Below are 23,920 nucleotides of genomic sequence, written 5' to 3' on the forward strand. Positions count from 1 at the left end.
AAAACAAACTGCTCCTTTCTATAGAGTTGACCTCTTTGAAATATCCCTAAGTCTTAGCACAAAATGATGCCCTTTTGCTTAAGAAATGCTTGTTGAATAAATGTTCAATTAAGGAAAAGTGACAGCAAAGACTCAGCTGTCTATGGCCAGACTGCACTTCTTCCTCTTTTTAATGGTAAACTATTAGAATGAACTTTTCATTCAAAACTAGTGGGAGTCTCTCAGTCCCATTGCGTCTATGTTGCGTTAAGTAAATTGCATCTAATTTTCCATAAAGAGGTTTATATTTTAAATGAATCAATCCCAAACATACTTTTTAAGAGTAGTCCATTCTTTGGTACTATAGAGAGCAAAAGCATTTTCCTCTATAAACTGTCCTTGCGGTATTTTCACATGAGTAGATTAAAATAAAAGTTAATTTTAAGAAGTGACCTGGTATCCCTTTCAGATTCGCTGAAATTACGCAAAATGAGGAGCTGTTAACACTGGAATCACTGTCTATCATCTTTACTCTTTGAAAACAAGAGAGCCACAGGAAAAGGAAGAATTTATTCTATCATACCCAAAGAGGTGCTGTGAGATATATGACAAATTATTTCCATAGTTGGTTCCTGGACAGGTATTAATTGAATTTTCAAAATTAATATTTCTAGGGAGCTGCATTACTGGCTATTTAACTGACAAGTTTGAGCTGAAATGATAGGTGTGTGATAACCATTTTGGTCCACATGAATTGTCAAGAGAGCTTTCTTTAGTAAAATTTTAGGTAAACAATCCCAGGGGAATTTCTAAAAGGTTTATAGTACTGACACTAAGTGCTAAAGAAATGCTAAATGCCAATTGTAGCACAAAGAAGAAGTTACTTTTTTTTTTTTTTCTGAATTCTAAACTCCCCTAGATTAAAGTTTTGGTGTTTTGACTATTTTTTATTTAAAATTTCTGAGCTTTCTCTAAAGATGTGAAAAATTTTAAAACTCCTCCCCTGCCAAGAATCTTACATTTACTTAGAAACTTACACTTTTCAAATGAGAAACTACTTATAATTATAAATTAAGAAAAAAATGTTCTAAATGTTCTATTAGTGTATCGCCTATGAAAATTTCAGGAATATCTACATTATCTAAAGGCACTCTAATTTTATTCATATATTTTATGGAAATTACATTTTTTTCTTACAGCAAACATAACACTGTAGGCCACAAGAAGCTGCAGTACTATTATTGTTTAATTGGCAGCAAATTAATATTTTAAATCTGGGTATCTGGACAATAAATAGCCTGCTTCTCTGGATGTGAATGTTTAAAATGTAGTATCACTGCAGCTCCATAATGTGATCGCTATTTTACAGAGCTTATATATACACACACACACACAAATATGATCTTTGTCTATATTTTATACAAATACAACAGTAGTTTGTGAATACATTTTAAGTACATGATATACATGATAAGCCACTTGATTTCCCAATATCACAGAATAGCCATTTTAAATGCAATAAAAATATACAAAATTCAGTCTGGAATGCAGATTTTTTTCTTTTCTATTTTGACTCAATACTTTGCCATTAGAACATTTTTAGAGTACTAGTCCAAACACTTTTTCATTAGCTAAAAATACATTTTCAGCAGTCCAGCTTATGTTCAGGCATGATGCAATCCATTTCCTAATGGATTCCCAGTTTTTGTTAAATTCAAAGGGCTGTTAGTAACTTACAGCATGTTCTTCACTCCACACTCTAATATGAAGCCCACTTTTCATTCTGAGTCACAGTCACCTTGTGGACAAAAGCTGGGTTTGTTCTGATAACATTTGCATGTCCAAGATCTCGTTTTGCAAGTGCACATGAATACATTGTGGTGGTGTAAAAGTTTGTTAATGACAAATTAAGTCACAGTATAAAAATATATTGTACACCTTTACACCTAATGTAGTCCTTTTCCTATGGATAAAAAAATACAACTGAACGAGACAGAGAAGTTTGTAGCACCATGAAGACTTGTATCCCAAGTTACATTAGCAGCATGATCCAACATAATATTGAAGGAGTGTTTCTGAGGAGACATTCATTCTGGTTCACCTGTACCACTGAAGCTTATACAATGAAGTGTTTATACATTAGCAATAGTTCTGTGTCATTTCTAGAGCTAGAAAACTTATCAAAAGACACTGCCTTCCATCCTCAGAGGACTGATCATGCTGTTGAAGTACCTGAATGGTGATTTAAGTGTGCCGTTACCAAGACTGGTAGAATTATCTTGTTTTATATGATCTCCAAGGAGTTCTCTGTGGTGTTTTAAGCACGAATCTACACAACACAACTTATATAAATCTATGTAATCAGAATAGCCTATCCGTGTTGTAGACACGGCTGCTGACACAGTGAGAAAAACAAGACAAACTCAACTCAAGCACTCATTTGTCAGAGACAAGTCTGCCATTGCTAATGAGGAATACTCAACGTTTAAAAGATCTCCTCCAACGTCACATGGATCTCAGTAGGCTAGAAGCAACTTGGGTGAACTGGTATTTAACTTACGTACTGGGAAGACAGTGTGCTTTGAGACACGTAAACCTTGTAAAAAAATAAACCATTGTAAAACCTTATGAAAAGACACACACTGATTCTGTGCAATATAGCAAATTGATAAGAAAACACTGTAAAAATGTACCTGTTTAAAATACCATCTACCATATTTTGTACACAAAGCATTATATATCAAAGGCCTACATATATATCATCTAATGGCACTTGAAACAAATTATAATAAGTCTTAAAATAAAAGGCATAACCTATAAGAAAGTTTCTGTAAAGGTTTAGATTCATTTTGAAAGTGCTATATCTTGTAATATGTGTAGTATAGAGGTTGACCAAGCTCTATTTTTTTTTAAAAAAAATATTGGCCTATATAGTATGTGTATTGCTCACTAGATGAACGATCCTGAAAGTATGTACTCTATAACATTCATTATTAGCTTAATAAAGCAATCAGCTCTGGCTCATGTTTCAGTCAGTATATGGTTTTTAAAAACCGCTACTGTCCAAATTAACACAATGTATCACTATATTCCACAAATGACTAAGAAAAATAAAGCACAAGCAACAAAGAGGCAAAAATACACAGCTTGAAAGAAACACTAGATAAAATTAAAAGGATGCACAAAGAGTGATATATGACCAGCCAGGACAAAGTTTTTAAAAACTGAACTTGATAATAGGATCTTAAAATGAAAGTTTTAACAGTGACCAATAGCAATATAAAGATGATATTTGGATACATCAATGGGTAATATTGCTTACAGTGCCAAGATCCTTCCACATTTACACTTCTGTGTTTGTGACCTAGTTTGTACACACATGTGGAAGTCAAACTGAATGAGGTTCAATATCTTGTCTGAGCTCCAAATTCTACACTAAAATATTTTTATTTAATGTTAATCCCACCCCCTTTTTAACCAAGCTAAGGCACTACCAGAAATTTCAAGGATGATGATTCTGGCCACTGGAGAATGAAAACAGCATTGGCAATAATCATCCTTAATCTACTTCAAATAAAAACAAATGACAATTTTTTTTTTTAATCTAGAAAAAGAGCCAATTCTGTGTTACATCCTTATTAGAACATTGTGCAATTAATATAACCAAGTCTGCCTCATCTTTCATAGAAATTCTATCAAAAACAGTTTAGTGACCACTGCAGTCAATTTAAAAAATGAATTAGCTGAATTCCCTCTTACTTTGAAGTGTTATTTCAAGTCTGGGGCAATAACAGGCAAATAGGTGCATATATGAAAATTAAGACTCCATAATTTTAACACTAGTGCCCTGGAAGATGTGCCTCCATGTCTTTGAATCCATGCAGGGCAAGTATAGGTTTAAAAATATATATATATACATATATGGCGCCATTCTCCATTTCTAAAATGCTTTATTTCATAAATCCTGGTACTCCCTTTTTTTTTTAATTAGTAGTGAAATACAGCCCATGAAGGCCATCGTCTCAGTTCATTAATTTGATTTATTTTTAAGCAAATTTCAGAATAAAGTAGTGCTTCCACACTTGCTATTTGCGATCTCTATTTAAAAATTGGTTTTCTACTTATTTGTGCTCTGTCACCAAATTTCTTTTTTCCTTTTTTATGGTGATTAAAAGCAATATTGAACACTAATCATTCAACTAAAGATTTAGGTAAGCAATCTGTTTCATAGAAACTAAAGGAAGCAGTAATGAAGCAGAGCGAAAGCCTACTTTCAGAGCAAATATTCTCCTAACCAAAAGCTTAGGAGCAGTTTGAAAATTTTAAAAATGTATTTCCTTATTAACATATATAATTTTAATGCCTTTGGAACACACTTTTTTAATAAAATGTAATTTTTCATAATAAAATTTAAATACATAAGTATAAAAACTACTGCTCCTAGGATTAAAAATAAAATAGGAGCAATGATAAAATATGAAGAGCCAAAGCTCCTTCAGAGAGCAACTTTGATTCTATGAAGTGCGATATACGTGTGTGTGTATATATATATATATATATATATATATATATAAAATATGTGAAACCCCCATTTACATTATTACAATTTACAGTTCTCCACAAATTATACTACTCCCAAATATTTTAAATAATGTATTATATTCAGTAATCTGCACTCATTTTAAAAAATTCTTGGTAAACATTGCAATTTGCAGTGATAATTGGCCCTACAAAAGGGAAACAAGCTCCCATACAGGGCTAATGAGTGCTCAAAAATATCTTTCTTTTCTTTTTTAAAGAGATATATACTCTTCTATAAACCTTCCCCCTTTCCCCTGCCCCCACAGACGGGGTCCCACAATAAGGTGTTAAGAAGTGCTTAATAGATATGTTTCTTAGGTTGATGTCCCAAATGACCCTTTGAAAAAATATAATGATTATACCATTGAAAAGATTATGATAATTATCTAATGTGAAAAAAACCCATAACTATTTTATTCAGTGAAAACAATATTCTTGTTTTGACATTCACTAAGACAGTGCTAGTTTTACTTTACTTCATTTCCCTACAAATTCAACTTATTTGCAATATTTCTCCCATTTCCCAGAGGTATGTTAAAGTGGGGCTTTACTGTATATATTTTTAGTTACTCAAAATTTTATGGTAATTCCTTAAATAGTTTTCTAATACATTTAACTTTAAATTCTCCATCCCGAAATAGCAGGAAAAGATGGATTTCTAATGAATAGTAAAGATACCATGGGGCAAAACTGTTATTTTTGTTTTCTGCTTTGGCTCTTAGAGAAAGAAAGATGTATCAAATTCAGCAAGAAGGGATGTAAGTGGTAATGTTTTTACTTTACTGTTTTAAAGAGTCCAGTTTTCAACCCTGGCAACAGCAGACAGAATCCCTAGGTAAGTTCCCAAGTTCAACTGTGTACTTTATACCTTCCTTCCTGCTTATAAGTCTATCACACCTTACAGGCTGAGTCTACTCTGGGATTAACACACCTACTGTCTATAGTTCCCAATGGCTCTAGATTCTGGACTAACTGTGGACCAACAATCCAAATAAAACTGTTGGTGCACCTGAGCCACCCTCTGGTTGTGAAGGGTGGTATAGATTAAAGAGAATTATCTATATGCTGACCCTTGAAGGCTCCCATGCCATACACTATTAATATTATTAAATGGAAAGATAGTTAAGAAGGCTGAACCATGGCCACTAATTAAGGGCTGGCTCTTATGTAACACAGAATGCTGTGTTACCTTACTAGGAGTCTTTTTGCTTTAAATACTGGTGCTTTGTGTTTTGGTTTTATCTTCTTTATATGCTCATAAATTATTAGCAAATATTTTAGCCAGATAATAACAAGTTTTCAAAATATACTGATCTGAAATTATAGTATGTCTAGGAAACATCTGTTATCTCCCCAAACTGGATTCTTAAGTCATGTAAAACACTTGATTACGAATCCATTTCATGGCTAGTAAAAATTTTAAAACTCTCAAGTTATTCACATACATTTTATAAAATTTACATTCTATTTCAATTTTTTTTTTAATAATGAGCCAAATGTCAAAAAGAGCCATTGTTAATGGATAAAAACAACAATCTAAGATCTAAAAGTAATCTGAACATGGGACTTGTAAAACTTTATTAATAATAATGGCTTTCCTATATGAAATAAAACTCTTTAAGACTATGACAATTGGCAGTGAATCAGGACAAAATACCCAGGTAAACATAACTGAACACAAATGGTTCCAAAGCTCATTTAAAAAGCTAGTTTCTATTTTATACTGGCTTAATGAAAACTGGTATTATACAAAAGCAGAAATTTCTATTCTGTCTTAAAGTAGGCACTAAAATAAAAAAGATCACCTAAGGCAGGGCTACACATACATTTCTGTAATGAATTCATGTCCCAGAATCTTACTGAAAAGCCTGATGGAAACGTGGCAGGGTGGTGCTTGTGCTTAAGCTACTTGTGAAAGCTGCTGACAGTGAGTGCAGAGACCCAAGACCTATAGTGTTTGCAGGATCCTGAAGATCCTGTGTCTGTGGGGGTAGCTGGGAAACTGAAGAATGTGCTTCATCTTGGGAATAGCTCATTCCGAGGCTCCCCACTGAGATAGGATTATAGGGAGGACCATTTAAAGGTATGAAATTAAACAACTGAGAAAAATCCAATGCTGGTGTGTTGAGGGGGTCACTGATAGAGATTGAACTTTTTGATAAGGAGAGGTCCCCTGCACCATCATCTAGGGACCCATTCTGAGGATCCAACCCTAGCTTAGATGATGATGCTTGAGAATCCTGGGATGAAGAGGGCATGCCACCTTGTAACTCCATCAGATAACTCTCAATTTCCCCCTTTAATGGCTGTTCTTTTTCAGGAATAGAAATTGCATATGAGGTAGAACTGAATGGATATTTGAAAGACAGGTGGTGAGAGGGATGAACAGCATCCATATCTATTGGGCATGTCATTCCTAAAGGTAAAGTTGTGATCATTTGATGGGCAGATCCTGAGCTCTGCATGGACTGAAATGGAGTGTTATAGAGGTTTAACTGCAAAGTGTTTGTGAATGGCTTTGATAACAGTTCACTGGAAGGTAAGGACATCACCGGAAGGAGCTCATCTTTTATAGGCACAGACACATTGCAGGTAAATGGATCCAGGAAGTCCACTGGTTCAGTTTTGACCTTTAGAAGCTCTTGATTGTGGCTCTTCTTCATATGTCGAGTCAGGTGATCCTTTCGTCCAAATCTCTGTGCACAGTACTGACAGAGGAAGTCCTTTCTTCCAGTGTGCACCACCATGTGTCTCCGGACATCCTTTCGGGTGTAGAACCGGCGATCACAATGCTCGCACTGGTGCTTTTTCTCTTTCACCCCCCCAGATGACTTGCCTGCATGAGACTTAAGGTGCTCCAGAAGCACTCCTGTGCTTTCGAAAGTCTGCAAACATACCTTGCAGGTGAGGTCGCCGCTGGTTGCTGCATGCAAGGCCAAGTGTCGTTTAAACCCAAGCTTGGTATTGTAATTCTTGCCACACTCTTCACACTTAAACGTCTCTTTGTTGGGGTCATGTGTATGGAGGTGATTCTTCAGATGATCTTTCCGGTGAAACATTTTCTCACAATAATTACACTTGTGGGTTTTCTCAGGAGAGTGAGTAGCCATGTGCCTTTAAACACAGATATATTTTGTAAGTAACTGGTACAATGAAAATGGCATGTATTCACTTTTCAAATGGGCAGCTAAAACTACTATGCTAACACAGAACTTCCCTTAATAATGGAATCTGCTCAACTTACTATGTACCAAAAGGATAGTTAATATACCTAAACACTGCAAAACTTGAGCCATTTAAGTTGCCACTTTAGTTTTTGCTGGTTTTTAGCTATCATTACAGAAGCAAATGAGCAAGACTGAATATACTCACGTAAATGTCCATACCCTTTTCTTCTCGTAATTTTTTTCTACAAACAGAAATTCTACTCTCATTAAGCATTTTATTTAAAAAAATCCAAAGACACTAACACAAAAGTATGTGATTTAGAATAGTAAAAACTAGCCATTGTCTAATCTACTTAACATTTCCTTTCTGCAAATTAGCTGAAAAATGTGTATACAAATACATACGTTTACAATGGCTTCAAATGGCCAACATAAGAGAAAATATAATCTGAAAGACAAATAGAGTTTAATACCTTTGTAATTTGTACTTAGAGACAAAGGCCTTGGTGCAGTCTTGTTGTATGCACTTGTAGGGCCTCTCTCCTGTGTGAGAGTAGGAGTGAACCTTTAATTTCTCAACACTGTTAAAGGCCTTGTCACACAGTTGGCAAGGAAAGTTTTTTCTTGGTTTGGTTTCACCACGCTTACGTTTCCCTGAAGGGACTTTCTGGGTATCTCTTACTTCTGACAAATCACCAGGAATGACAGTGGCCATCGCAGCCTAAACCAGGCCTTCTTGTTGGACACTTGGGAACTGCCCAACTCCACTAAATGATATAGCTTTAGGTGGCTTCTCAAGTTTCATGTGGTCGTAAAAGAAAGCAAAAAGGGACTGGAAAAAAAAATAAGAAACAACTAGTTTGTAACTAAACTCAATTTTAAAAAATTTTATTTGCTATGTGATGCTTTTGAATTAAAAAAGAAACCATAAAATGGATTCAGCTGGTCCAATGTAATATCTGTAGGTTTCTTTATATTGTCAAAACACATATAAATGCATTGCTCAGAATGAACAGTTCATACATACCCTGACATTCCACCTGACAAATGATGTACTTAGGCATAGCAGTAGTGATTTCAGGAACTCTCAGGAAGCAACAAAACATGATTCTAAAAGTGGCATTATTTAGCTTCAATTTTCACAAGGGGTTAGAAAACATAAATTTGACTAAAAATATAAAAATGTGGAAAAGTCATTTTAATTTATGCCTGTCAGCTCTAGTCACACCTGTATTATAGGTACAAACAGGCAACTGAAAACCATTGAGTCTGTGGAAATACTTAAAGCCCAGACATTAAAGGCCTGGAACGGTAGAATGCACCACCCAAAGTGAAAATGTACTCTTTAAACCAGTGTCATTGTACTCTAAGGGATCCCAAGTCAATAATAGAAATGATTTATTTTCTTAACAAATACACATTCTTGAAATGATAAAACCTTTCAATGTGTTATTAGGTGAAGAACATAGTTCCTTGTCATTATAGTGGGAGGGAGATGCTTAATGCCCTTCAATATTTTTTACATTAGAGAATGATTAAGTTCACTGGACACAGTGAGCTTAGTAGATCAGCTGGAGTTACATTAGGCATCCCCAAAAGCTAAGGGGGTCAGCCTTTGACACACCCCTAACCTAAGTGTACCACACCTGCTGGGACTTCCAATAAATAGCACACAATACCTGTGCATGAGTACATCACTTGGGTTGGCAAAAATGTATGTCAGATGTCAGAGTTTCAATTCATTATTGATGCTGTGAGAAAGAATCAAAAGTATATATTGTATAGCAGAGTATGACTTTTAAAATTTAAACAAAAAAATTAAAACTGAATTGAAACCTACATAGACAAGCAAATATTATCAACTATTACTCAGATTAAAAAAACTGAGCCTCCAAAGATCCAACTAATGTATAAATTAAATAATTCCTCAATGTTTCTTTAAAGTAGTGTAGTGAGGTATTTTTAAGAGGCCACATAAATGATAATACCTGCAACCTCTTTTAAAAAGACCTGATCTTTAAATTGAAAACTCAAAGGTAGCTAAATGATGATTACCAACTACGAACTAATTGGATTTTCATCCTATTATATATTAAAAAAATGGAAACCACCTTCCTTGTATTACTTGTATTTTGGTATTAGACTGACTCTTGCCTTCACAAACTAGGTCTATTATCCTCACTTTCAGATTCCAGTAATACTTTTGCAGAAGCTCTAAAATAAGTACATTATGGTAAACCTAAGTGTATGTTCCAATAGGTCTTTTTGTATTTAACAGAGGCTATCCCTAAGCAGACAAAATACAGTAATGATCCACTAATTTGATTAAAGTGATAAAGCATATGTATGGTAAGCTAATCAAGTGTCCTTTCTTTTTGATTAGGTAAACTTCATGCTGTTCAAATTGTCTGAAAGTTCTTCTTGCAGTTTAAAAGTGACACTAACATAATGCAACTGACACTACCAATGCTAACATAATATGTTCCCTCTGTTTTGGGATTTTCTGAATCTTCAAGGGGTTGTTCATTTCCTGTTATATCGTCATTCAGAAGACAGCTTCTCTGCCTCTCTCTGAAATTAGACCTACACAGCTATTTTGCTGTAATCAATAATGGTACTATAAACTCTAATAAAAAGTTCTGTCATGGCAAGAAGAAAAAAATAATTTTCATTCTTTGATTCCCTAACACAATACTTTTATGAATCTTATTAGAACAATTTGATCATTTTCCAATTGCAGAATCAAAATAAAATGGAGTTTCTAACTGGTATCTGAAAATACATCAGAAATTGGTCATAACTGTAATTGTGTTATAGAATCCAACTCTAATGAAGAGAATTTCAGTTGGGAAAAATATCTTCTATGTTATTGGGAAAGAAGTATGAAAAGTGTACTATGAAATAGTATATAAACAAATTGATTATATTAAATTGGTGATACTCAATATGGAACAACAAATGAATGGTAATCTTTGATGTACATACTGAGCAATGAAGACAGGCACTAATATCAAATATTACACTTTTCTAAGACCAGCTGAAATTTTTTCATGGCTGATAATAGCTTTTAATCTTAATATATTACAGAACTCAAATTAGTTATCATAGGTGCATTAAAACTACAGAATAAATATAATGTTGTGAGCTCAGCATCTAATAAAAGACCATATTCACAATAATGCATATTAGCCAATTATTTTAAAGGTGCATGCACAGTATTATAGTGATTTTTGTTCAATGCATACCTGATTACAGATGGAAAAAGCCTCAGATTTTGATCTTAGCCAGTCCCATTAACTCTTCGTGGAAGAGAGTGGAATCCAATTCTTCCCATTTTGGCTAATCTATGGGGAGAGAAAAAAAAAAAAGAATGGACTACACTCTAAATGGAACTAGTATGTAAACGACAGAAAATAAAGGATGAAAGAATTGCAATTTCATGGCACATGCTTACATTCCATACTCTGCTGATGAGTCATGCATTGTCACCAATTGCATATTTTTATTAGTTCTAAGCACATTTACATGAACAAATAAATGCAGAAATAAAAATTAAAATAGTATTATCTAGATAAATGTAATTTGTGATGCTGAATGACTCCCTACTTGTTTCCCAAATTCAATTTAAAAATTAAAAAAATAAAACTAACTTGTCTACATAGAGAAATGGGGATTAGAGTTACTGTTTGTAAAGTAAACTAATCAAAATTTCATTAAGTTTAATATTATGGAAGAGACACACTCAGGTCCTTCTTAGAAAGCACATCTGGAACCACACCAAAGAACCACGGCCTTCTGGTGAAAGCACTCCAAAGCACTCCTGTTCACACTGTGTACGCTTGTGCAAATGGGGCTTCTCAGAGCCACACTTGTTACTTTTAATACCTGTCAATTTATTTTTAAGAATACTATAAGGATTGCTAACATGTAGCAAAAATTCTGCACTGTTAGATTTCAAAAACATGCAAGGAAAATTAAATACAGATTTGATACAGGAGGAGGAGGATTAGGAAGAAGCATCATTTGCTTTACAAGATTATTGTTGAAAAATCTTAAAATAGCATACAAATTCCCATCAGTAGCATGATCTTCAGTAGACTGAGAGCATGCTTAGGAAAAAAAAGTGTTAATTCTTGATTGTACAAGTATATATGAAAATAATAATGGTCAAAAGGCAGAAATACCTAGTATTATCTATTATAGAGAGAACAAGGCATACAGAGATTAGTAAACTCTGCATATTTTAAAGATAAACATTTAGAAATCATTATTTACAAGAACTTGAAATATAAATCAAGTAGTTAAAATACAATAGCCAAAGATTAAGTAAAAATAACTTTAAAGTTCTAAACAACAACCTAATAATTTTTCTTGAAATGTAATTTTTACATACTTTATGATTCGATGATATATTAAAAATATTAATAGAGGACATTCAAGCATCATTACAAAAATACTAAGGGAATATATGAAAGCAGCATTATTTTCACAGTATAAAAGACAAGAAAAATAAAAATTTAGACCAATAAAGATACTTTAAAAGTTAAAGCAAAAGCTCCATTCTTTTGTAAAGCACAGGACATGCATAAATGGAAGAACTGAATTATGCACATCAAAACTGCAAAATGATAAAATTAACTTTGTAAATACTTACTTGCCCAGGGAACATAGTAAGTTTTGGGTGGGGTAAGTAAGAAATGAAAGACCATTTTGTATATTATGTTATTTTAATAATATAAATACCTTACAAGTATAGTGTGTTTTCACCTCTATTACCTCCCTGGAATTCAGTGAGTCCAAGAGGTGGATGCATTTATTCATCACCACTGCCATTTTAAGAAAGACCCATAGGAGTTGAACAATTTGATGGCATAATGAGTGGTTAAGAAAGTGCTTATATCCTCAAACTTCTATTTCATATATATTTTACTGCATTCTATAACGAGGGTAGGTTAGCAAAACAATTTACAAGTAGATAAATCTTGTCCCCATATTTAAAAAGATCAAGAGAGAGGGTAACACCAATTTTCTCAGAGCTGCTAAATATCTCCAAAAGGAAACAAACATAACATTTAAAAAGTGTAAAAGATTTTAGAAAGTAAATTTAACTATTAAAATAGCTGGTATAACTGAGTGGAAAATGATCTAGAGAGAAAAAAAATCTAAAACCAAAGTTTATTAGTAAACAATAAATTCATACATTTTTTCTTCTTTTCCCGAAAAATATAAATTTTATTGCATCCTGAATCCATATAAATTTTTTATTTATGTATACTCTTCAACTGTGTTTTATTAAAAATCTTAATGTCTAAGCATTTCAATAAAAACTCATGTATCTTATTTTGAAACAAAATAATAATAAAGCTATCATTTTAATTTAGTTATTCCAGTTATGGTTAATTTCCCTATGTTCAATCTATTTAAAATTCTTGAACTGCCAAATAATTTCGAACAACTGCTAATTATTTCTCCAAAGAAAATCAAGAACTGATTAGAATTAATTATTATTTACCTTGTATATTTATGTAATCCTAACTAAAATGTTAACTAAAATTATCGATGTGTTCTCTCTTATAGGAACACGAAAAACTTTTAAGAGTATTGGGATTACTGTTTTCAAAAGTTTGAAATATATTTATTTGTGTTTTTCTTTTCTACTTTTTTTGAAAACACATCAAATATTGGTTATGCATCAAAGATGCTTTTCAAGTCATAAACATTCTTCTTTACCTTGGTGTGAAGATTTGTGAAAGAAGTAGAAAATACACAGACCTATTTTAAATTGCTCTAAGACTCAACAGCATTTCTAGTTTTTGTTGATAACCACAATGGGCATTTTTTCCCCCTCAGAATGACTGAATGCACAGAAATAGTAGTTAGAGGGAATACTGTATGACTGTGCATACATACAGAGGTTTATCTTCTAGGCTTTTATATTATTCTAAAGTAGTGACTCAAAAAAATAAGCAAAAAATAAATAAATCACACATCAGATGGCCTATTAAAACCAATTCTGTGACAAAGAACAGGACTATTTTTAAACTGTTTCTGTATTTTAAAAAAGTTCATAGTTCTCATAGTTACTTTATTAATAGTTGTGAATTTTTATAATACTTACCAGCATCAATAATTCTTTCACATTTAAATGTCAAGTGGGGACAAATGCTATCAACTGTCTAAGTTTTATTCTACCTTATGCTAACCATCAAATATCATTAGTAAACAATGCAAAATATGTCAACATTTGTTTGAAGCATGTTTTTCATAGAATAAATCAGGTAGATTACAAAAGGAAACTTACCAGTTTATAATATTTTAATTTACATGTGTGAAACACTAATAGAGTTTTGAAACAATATGAAAGAAACTGTTAGTAAGACAATTGAAGACAGTCAATTTTGAAGGACAAAAGCATACTTAGAACTTTCTTTTTTTAAAAAAAACAACCTCAATGATCCTGTACAATAATTTGTAGCATTCAATTTCCATAGGTTTGTAAAATCACTTATTACTGAAGAATAAAAAAATTATACTATTAGAAAAGCCCAGAAGAGAATGCACAATTGACCACAGGCAGCATGGGACAGGGCTATGTCAGTTTTATTCACTGTTGTTTTCCACAAAAATGCAGTAAAATAACTGTTGAATGAATGAGAAAAATTAAAACCAGCAAAAACAATGACCTTTAGATTTGCTCAACTGCCACAGAAGACATAAGGTAGAACATGTGTTTTCAAGTCAAAGTTGGGTAGCATGGATATGCTTTGGTCTAACCAAACAAATAAACCAACAGAAAGGTATTTTGTCAAAACTTAGCAATTATTTAAAAAGTCTTAGATTAAAATAATAGCAATTATAATAACAAAAAGCTGTTTGAAATACTTATTTTGCTTCAGAAAACAAGCATGCTCTGGATGATTTTATTACTAAGGAATCAACTAGATGAGTAGATAACATTAATTGAGCCCCCATTCCTAGTACAAATTTCCTAATAAAAACTTGGTGGCTGTATTGGTGCCTGGAATAGAGCAGGGAAGATGATGTGACACTTGGATGGGGCTGCAGATCCCTACAGAGAATAGAAAAGAGCCAGAATACCTGTGAAGCAGGAAACACAGCAAAGATGTGCATCTAACTCACCTGAGTTACAGTAGGTTCTCAAAGACCTCATTTTATAACCAGAATATGGAAAACTACAGTATTTATTTTTCTATATTAGATATCATAGTTAGCTAAAATAAATAAAAAATAAAGAGATCTTTTACAAATTAGTATATTTGATATTTTTCAACTTATTGTGAGCAACTCATTAAAATGTAATTCTAGACAATCTTTGGAATTTACAAAAGAAATTAACCTTACTGATATCAGTAAGATATTAGAAATATCTTACATTTAATATAAATGTAATAACAACTAAAAAGTGGAGGAAAATTGCCAATCTATTTGTTTTTAAGAACTAATAGAAAATTATCAATGAATTTCAAAGCTGACATTCCCAAGTTCCAAGAAATCCCAATATAACTTCTTTTATTTACCAAACAGGAGTTTCTGTTAAGGCCATGTGTTCTCTGGATACCCACAGAATGAATAGACAACTTGATGAAGGTTTAATAATGAAACAAATATTATGTTCCAATTCAGAAATATATTTCTTCCTTTTTAAAAAATTTTATGGAATGAAAATGCCATGTTGAATTAAAAAGGTTTTCTTCTTTCTTAAAAGCTCTCTCTGATCTATAAGTCAGAAGCTAGCATTTCATTTTAACTATTGTGTGTGTGGTCCCTATGATTCTATGTTCTTATCAAAATAAAAAAATTAAAAACAGAGGGCAAATTGGGGTATTTTCATTTTCTTCTCATAGGGAAATCAGTTAGTATTTGCAAATGGAAGGAAGTGTGCAAAAGGGAAGCAATGATGCCTAAGAGCAAAGAAGTGAAATTATAATAAAAATTGTTTAATCAATACTTTAAAGAATTTTCTGAGCTTGTAATAAAATTTATATAAAACATTTCCAGAATATTCATAATTCAACTATTTCTATGATATAGGCAGCCCAAAGGTTGTGTACTGTAAGTTGTGATACACTTATTACCACTAACTTCCCTAAAGTTTCTGGAGGTACAACAAAAATATTTGACACCAATTATAAAAATGTTCACATTGAAGTACCCTAAAAAACCATTCTTATATGGTTAATTGCCTAATGCTGTTAAAATCATACATACAGGATAATGCAGATTTAATGTTTCAACTCTCAAGCACACACACTGAATCTGTCTACAAATTCAAATGAAAAGTAGAAATCAGATGCAATGTAAGAAAAGTGCTAAGGAAAGAAAGTATTACTTATTTACAAAAGCTCATGCGGAGAAATTAGTTTTAAGCCATCTCAAAACAATGCACATTTTAAATATGGGCTACTTAAGGAGATATGTATGTTGTCGATGTTATATGCTCATGTTCAAGCAGCACTAAAAATGTAATGAAAACAGAATCCATACCCAGGTAAGACTCTGTACTTGCCATGAACCTCTCCTAAATTGCACCATGTGGCTGTCCAGGGTAAAATCACTTTTGGAAACAACCACTTTTATTTACTTCCACATAGCTGAAGGTAAACAGGCAAAACTGTCAAGTTAAGGATGGATGGCCACTACTTCCCTCAGACTCCAGAGGACCCTGGGGCTTCCCCTGGCATGCACAATTAAAGAGAGATTTGATATTTATATACCTTGATCAATTCCACTTGTATGAGAATGAACTTGAAAATCTTCCCTTTCAGAATTTTTTAATCCCAGTATGGATTGGAAGGCTCTTTTGAAATGACCTGTCTCTCCTCTGATGACCATAAACTCATCTACAAAAAGGGTACTATTCATCTTTGTAACCCCAGCACCTATCCAATGCCCCGGCATGTAAAAGACATTTGATAAATATTTGTTGAACAGAATTATAGTCCATTTCAGGGAAGTTCAGGAATCAAAGCAAGCAGACAAAATGTGTTTCAGGGCTCCTGAAATCTCAAATAAGTTATAAAGCAAGCTCAGAAGACAAACCCAATAGAATTAAATGGTTAGTGTGCTCTGGAAAAGGGGTAAGAACTTAGTGGCACAAGAGAACCACCTGGCAGTCTGTACTGCTTCTGTGTTGGTGACAAGCATTCTCTGCTTCAGCAGGCCTTGAAAGCTAGGGGGACTCAGGCACATGCTACTCAGAGGCTAAATGCGCAAGGAGACAAACCTGGCCAGCACTTAGTGGACTTGCATTTTCAGAACATTTCTGCCTTCAAATATTCTGTTCCAATAATTCCTTAAGCATGATTGACCATGATTTACTGTTTGAAAATAGATAATGAAGTTCTATGGGAGGGAAAAAGGAACAAAAGTAAAATTGTAAATCTTTAGAGAGGATGTTCTTCTTGTGGAATTAAAATGTACGAAAGGGTAATATTAAAAATATCAGAGATAAATTTTGACTGATTAGATACAGAGGAATCTAAACAGAAAACCCGCAAAAATGGAGTTTAATCTCTGTAAAAGTAACTTTTTTCTCCTTTTTCTAACTACTAAAAAATAGCTTCATGAAAAAGTTTATTAGCTATAATGAAGTACAAAAAGTAAAGAAAATCTGTAATTCATAACACTAAAAAACATTAACTTTTTATTTAAAATATTTACAGTAAATTGATGGCTAAAAATTTATGCTAACTTGATTTTAATGCTTAATCTCCATAGAATGTTGTGCTTATTAGAAAATTTTAGCCAAATTAATTTATGCACATTTAATTTGATTGTGAATCTCTGTTTATATGTACTGTGAGGGCCTGCCTGGCTCTCAGCCCAAGTCTTCCTTTCCTCCCCATGGTGGGGTCCCTGTTTGCCATCAGTGGAGAGTTTAAGAGTTTGCGCTCATTCCCCGGTAGTTGGCACACCACTTTTGTTTTTCCCTAGTCTCTCCATCCTGGGGGTCCTGGCCTCTAAACCCCCACCCTGTGTTTGAGGTACTGCTGACAGACTTACCTGGTGCCAAATCCACGTATACCTGGATTCCCAAATATTTCTACACTTTCATTCTGTGCTATTGAGCCACATCTTTTACAGGTTGGGAAATCTAGATGCTCATGTGTGTCCTCTTCCCCAAAACCCTAGCCTTACTCAAGCATCTGCCCCATTGCAGGAAGCAGATCTAATCCCCTTCTCCACTAGACAACAGTTAATCATATCCTCCCCAGCAGACAGACATCTAGTGACAGTACAGGATACTCTGCCACTCTAAGCAAGATTCAGAGAAGGAAGACTCAATTAAGAGTTCATCTGGGGACTTTCTGGGGAAGATGAACAAACAAGCTTTTACAGCAGCTACATATTTTGTGCAGAGTGAAGAAGACTGCTCATTGCCTTCCATTAGACTGCAACTACTACTGAAGTTGTGCTGATCACAATATACACTGGTGGATCCTAAAATTGTAAGTGGCATGCTTATTATGTGGCATGCTTTTCAAAGTTTTTAATATTATATCTTACATTATTTAGAAACTGAAATAACTGATCACTTTGAAAGTCATGCCATATAATGATAAAAGCCACCTACCTGAGGCCCTGCTCCAAATTCTAGCAAGGCAATCTTACTAATAGACCGTCACAGAATGAAGCATTCTGGGTGCCAAATACCGCCAAGGCAGCACCAAGAGGCAACCTAAAAAGAAAAGAAGAATTAGTTTGAAATTCCAAAAGTCAGGCCCAATCTGGTTAATGGCATATGAACAAACTTGTTTGTATACATTATCACTTATTCTTTGTCCTTTATAACAAAAAACCCCCCACAAAAACAAAACAAAAACCTTTCTTAAATTCTGTTAGAAATAAATGTGAAACAAGCAAAACATTTATAGTACATTGAAAAATGAAAAGCAGTCAATTACTATCTCTCTATATATTTATATCTATATCCTCGAAATCACAATTATTTTACATTACTCATATTTTTATTCAGTGCAATATTATTCCAAGTTAACTATCATTTCTCAAGTCAGTTGCTTATTTTCTTTTTATTCTAAATATATCCAGTATCTTCTCTGGGAGAGTTTTCAGAACAATTTTTGGAAAAATCTGTGGTGTCTATCTGAGCAAGGGCCACGGAAAAATCCTGCTCCACCAGTGCTTTCCTTGATTTCTCTGTTCACACAGAAAGATACAAACAACTGAGTATCCAAAAGTAGAAGCAAAATAAAGAACTGGGGAAAATTTCTAAGATCCTGAGTTTGTCTTTATGATGTGAATATTACATTTCCAAGTGAATTCCCAAGGGCAAGTCCATCTACAATAATACAAAGAAAAAAAATGTTTTCTCAAGTAACCTGTGTTTTGGGTTACCTTCTATGTCCTTCTATTGGTGCATATTATGAAGATTAACCTTTAGGAGCAGAAAAGGCAGAAAACCAAGGCAGAAAAGGATGCCAGATGTTCTCTGCAGAACTGCGTCATGTCCCTAAGCTAGAGCTGATGCTCAATTATACACAGTACCACTACTAAAATTAATAAGGGGGTGCTGGGGCTGTGACTCAGTGGTAGGACACTTGCCTGGCATGTGTGAGGCACTGGGTTTGAATCTCAGCACTCCATATAAATAAAATAAAAATAAAGGTCTATCAACAAATAAAAAATTGTTTAAAAAAGATTAATATGGGACACTGATGTAATAAGTATTACCAACACCTAGCACTTACATTACAGATCTTATCACTATGGCTACTGACAGACACAATTCCATTTCTCTAGGAGTGGGAAATCTAGCTGTGGCTGCAAAGTATGCATTTTTGGTCAAGTTAAGAAATACATCTGTTAAAACAAATGGTATTGGTGATGACTAGTGTGGTATATCAACAGTTAAAAACAATATTATATGGCCTGATCAAGTACCATAGAAAGTTAGAAAAAGAAAAGAATTCTATGGGTTTTGGATGATTTTTGCATTGAAGAACGTACAATTAAGAAGATGCTTCCGCCAATTTGGAAAGCAGTATGGAGATTCCTTGGGAAACTGGGAATGGAACCACCATTTGACCCATTTATTCCTCTTCTTGGACTATACCCAAAGGACCTAGAAACAGCATACTAGAGGGACACAGCCACATCAGTGTTTATAGCAGCTCAATTCACAATAGCTAAACTTTGGATCAACCTAGATGTCCTTCAGTGGATGAATGGATAAAAAAAATGTGGCATTTATACACAATGGAATATTACTCAGCACTAAAAATGAATAAGATTATGGCATTTGCAGGGAAATGGATGGCATTAGAGAAGATTATGCTAAGTGAAGTTAGCCAATCCCCAAAAAACAAATGCCGAATGTTTTCTCTGATATAAGGGGGGTGACTCAAAGTGGGGTAGGGAGGGAGAGCATAGGAGGAAGATTACCTCTAGATAGGGAGTAGGGATGGGAGGGAAAGGGAGGGAGAAGGGGAATAGCAAGGATGGTGGAAGGACGCAGTCACCATTATACAAAATACATGTATGAAGATGTGAATTTGGTGTCAACATACCTTATATATAAACAGATATATGATAAATTGTACTATAAAGGTGTATTAAGAATTGTAATGCAAAAAAGTAAGGGAGCTCATGTATAATGGCATAATTTGGCATGAACATACTTTACATACAGAGTTACGAAAAATTGTGCTGTGAATGGATAATTATGAATGTAATGCATTTCACTATTGTCATATATGTAAGAAATAAAAAATAATAATAAAAAAAGAAAACACTTCCCCAGTTGGGTGCAGTGGTGCATACCTGTAATCCCAGAGACTCAGGAAGCTGAGGCAGGAGGATCAAAAGTTCCAGGCCAGCCTCAGCAATTTTGAGATGCCCTAAGCAATTTAGTGAGACCCTGTCTCAAAATAAAAAATAAAAAAAAGGACTAAGCATACAGTTCAGTGGTAAATCACCCCTAGGTGAAATCCCCAGCACAACTCCTACCCCCAAAAGAAGAAAAAACAGGGAAAGAAAAATTGTGTGTGTTTCTTGGGGGGGGGGAGGGGGTGGCTAACATCCAGAAGAACTCAAGGGTTAGAATTGCAGATTATGGTAGACTCTAAGTGTAGTTTATAGATTTTTATAAGGATTCAAATGAGTGAAGTGTCCTGAAACCCCAATGGTTTGGGCATCTTGCACTTGTATGCATTTTTGGTCAAGTTAAGAAATACATCTGTTAAAACAAATGGTATTGGTGATGACTAGTGTGGTATATCAGGGTAAGAAGTAGGCAGTTATAAAACATTATCTTGATAATTCATTTCTAAAAATTAAAGCAAAAAATGAGAATAAATTTAAAACAAAGATGTTCAAATTTTAAGAATAAAATTGGTAATAACTAATAAAAGGGGTAAAATATATCTATATGATAGAAGAACTATGTAGCTATTAAATATCATGCAGTTTAAGATTATTTAACTACACAGAAAAGAGCAGTTAAAGAATATTGAATAGTATTTAATATGGGAAAACATACAATGTTAAAATTTCAAAAAAAAGTAGGACACAGCATTAAATGCATACACTGCAATCCTAATTTTGTGACACATGCTAGCCCTCTTCCCATTGTAATTACCTTTAAATGTACACAGGCAAGTTATAAATATAACATAGGCAAGATACAGGCTTTATACTTTTCTGTATTATATAAATGCCTTACTTTTATAACTAAAAAATTATTTTACCAAAAAATGTTTTTAACAAATGTTGCTGGAAAAGTTTGATGTATACATACCAAGAAATGGACCTGGAGCCACATCTCACACCACATACAAAGCTTAAGTCTACATCAGCACAGACTTAAGTAAAAAACCCAAACTATAAACTTTCTAGAAGAAAACACTGGAAAAAATCTCTGGGACAGCCAGTCAAAAATTCTTTGGTTACAACACCAAAAGCACAACCCATAAGTTAAAAATCAATAAACTGGATTTCACCAAAATTTAAAACTACTCTTCAAAAGACCCTGTTAAGAGAATAAAAAGACAAACCACTAAGACTACAACAAAACCTTTACAAAGTGTATATCTGATGAAGAACCTGCATCTAGAATATATAAAGAACATTCAAAACTTAACAGTAAGAAAACAACTCCACTTAAAAATGAGTCAATGATTTGAATAGACATTTTACCCATGTATACATATGGATGGCAAAAAACATATGAAAAGATGTGTATCATTATTGGTCATCAGGGAAATGCAAATTAATATCACAATAAAATCTTTTTGTGGTTCAGCATGATTTAGTTTTTAAGCCATCATGTGCCTACTTCAAATCTTGTTACACTGCTGGCTGGCACATTATACATCAGATTTAAACAAACAAAAACTTATAAAACTCACAATGAGACAATGCTATCCACTCACTCAAATGACCAAAATTAAAAAGACTGAACATCTGACCGTATCAAGACCTGTTGACGATGGGAAGTAACTGGAATTTTTATCCATCACTGATGGTAGGGTAACAACAGTATTATTCCATTGGAAAACAGTTTGGTGGTTTTTACAAAAGTTAAACATGGGCCTATCATATAACAGTCGTTTCACATCTGTGTATTTACTCAAGAGACATGAAAACACACATCTTCACAAAGACTTGTATATGCATAGTCACAGTTTTGTTTATAAATGTCAAAACTAGATATGACCCAAATGTTCATAAATTTGTGAATGGATAAACAAATTGTAGTAAATTCAAGTAATGGGCTACTAAATGGGCAATAAAAAGGAATGAACAATTGATACATGCACTAACATGGATAAACCTCAAAATAATTATGCTTAATGAAATAATCCAGGTGAGAAAAGAATATATAATGTGTAATTCCATTTATATGAATGTGTAGGAAGTGCAAAATATATGATAGTGACAGGAAGTAAATCTGTGGTTATCTGGAGACAGGAGGTAAGATAAGAGCTAGGACAGGGAAGGACCATTCAAAAACAGGCATGAGTAAACTCTTGGGAATGACGGATATGCTCACTATGTTGACTGTGGTGATGGTTTCAGGGATATATATGTATGGCCAGAGTAGATTCAGTGTCACACAAGTACAATTTATAAAATATCAAATTATATCTCAGTAAAGCTATAGAAAACAAAAAATGGTAAGGTTTTCATACTGGAAAAACAAAATTAACAAGGATGAGAAAAACTTTCACAGGAATTTACTGAAATATGAAAAGAAAACTTTCTGTAAACTATTAAACTAAAATCTTTTACAAGGACAATGACTGGAAAAGACCAAAATCTCTCCTCCCCATTCAAAGGTGGTTGGGGGTTAGGATGTGAGGAACAGAGGCTTAAATATGAGTAACCTTCAATCCTTACTAGGAAGGATATATATCTAGGCAGTTTTTAGGGCCACATTCTCAGCTGTTGAACTTGGAGGAAGCCAGTGCAGTTCACCTGTTGCTTACGAACTGGCATATCACACTACATGATTTAAAGGCTCCAGGAATACACTCTAACTGGAACTGAGATCTACAGATAAATAGTTCTGGGATAAGTTTCACTTATCAAATACCAAAGGAACTACCAACTGAAATGTCTGCATTCAACCTTCATAGAGCACCTTTAAATATAGAAGGTCTTTTACTTAACAATGGTTCAATTTATGATTTCTTGACCTTGAAACATTGTGAAAGCAACCCACACGGCTCTTCTAATTTTACTTTCTGTGCAGTATTCAATAAATTATATAAAATATTCAGTGTTTTAATATAAAATTGATTTTGTGTTAAGAGATTTCTAACTGCAGGCTAATGCAAGTACTCTGAGCACATTTAAAGTAGGATAGGTTAAGCTAAGGTGTCCAAAGGTTAGGTGTATTAAATTTTCAATTTACAGTATCTTTAACTTATGATGGGTTTATTGGAATGTAACTCCAATGTAAGTTGAGAAGCATCTCCATATTCATTAGCAGTAGCTTAGAAAACAAGAAGCACCATGCTAATTAGGAGGCTTGCATCTGATTAATAAAATAAGAAAGTTAACTCTGGAACCTAGATAAAAGAATAAGTGCTGGTTAATCATGAGCAGGTATTCCAGGTAGGGGAGTCTAACTATATGATGGGCCTGGGTAGCTTTAGGAGATTCACTATTTTTGGAGCAAATTTTAAGAGACACAGACTGGAGATGGGTGA

The 23,920-nt window shown here is 33.6% G+C and overlaps 1 protein-coding gene across 7 annotated transcripts; it reads right to left on the bottom strand.

The window, feature by feature from the left end:
- Positions 1–1,376: 1,376 nt before the first annotated feature.
- On the bottom strand, positions 1,377–19,844 carry Plag1 (PLAG1 zinc finger). 7 transcript variants are annotated; one of them, XM_048782921.1, is made up of 5 exons: positions 18,322–19,844; positions 16,972–17,090; positions 10,973–11,071; positions 8,201–8,559; positions 1,377–7,674 (listed from the first exon to the last, which is right to left on the bottom strand). In XM_048782921.1, exons 4-5 carry the CDS (start codon positions 8,440–8,442, stop codon positions 6,417–6,419), a joined length of 1,500 nt encoding a protein of 499 aa, XP_048638878.1. In that variant the 5' UTR covers positions 8,443–8,559; positions 10,973–11,071; positions 16,972–17,090; positions 18,322–19,844; the 3' UTR covers positions 1,377–6,416. The 7 variants fall into 7 exon arrangements, with proteins under 7 accessions (XP_048638878.1, XP_048638879.1, XP_015341292.1 ...); XM_048782922.1 differs by lacking the exon at positions 8,201–8,559 and adding an exon at positions 9,407–9,478; XM_015485806.2 differs by lacking the exon at positions 16,972–17,090.
- Positions 19,845–23,920: the final 4,076 nt, after the last annotated feature.

The sequence above is a fragment of the Marmota marmota genome, unplaced genomic scaffold (assembly GCF_001458135.2).
Source record: "Marmota marmota marmota unplaced genomic scaffold, marMar, whole genome shotgun sequence".
NCBI classification, from domain to species: domain Eukaryota; kingdom Metazoa; phylum Chordata; class Mammalia; order Rodentia; family Sciuridae; genus Marmota; species Marmota marmota.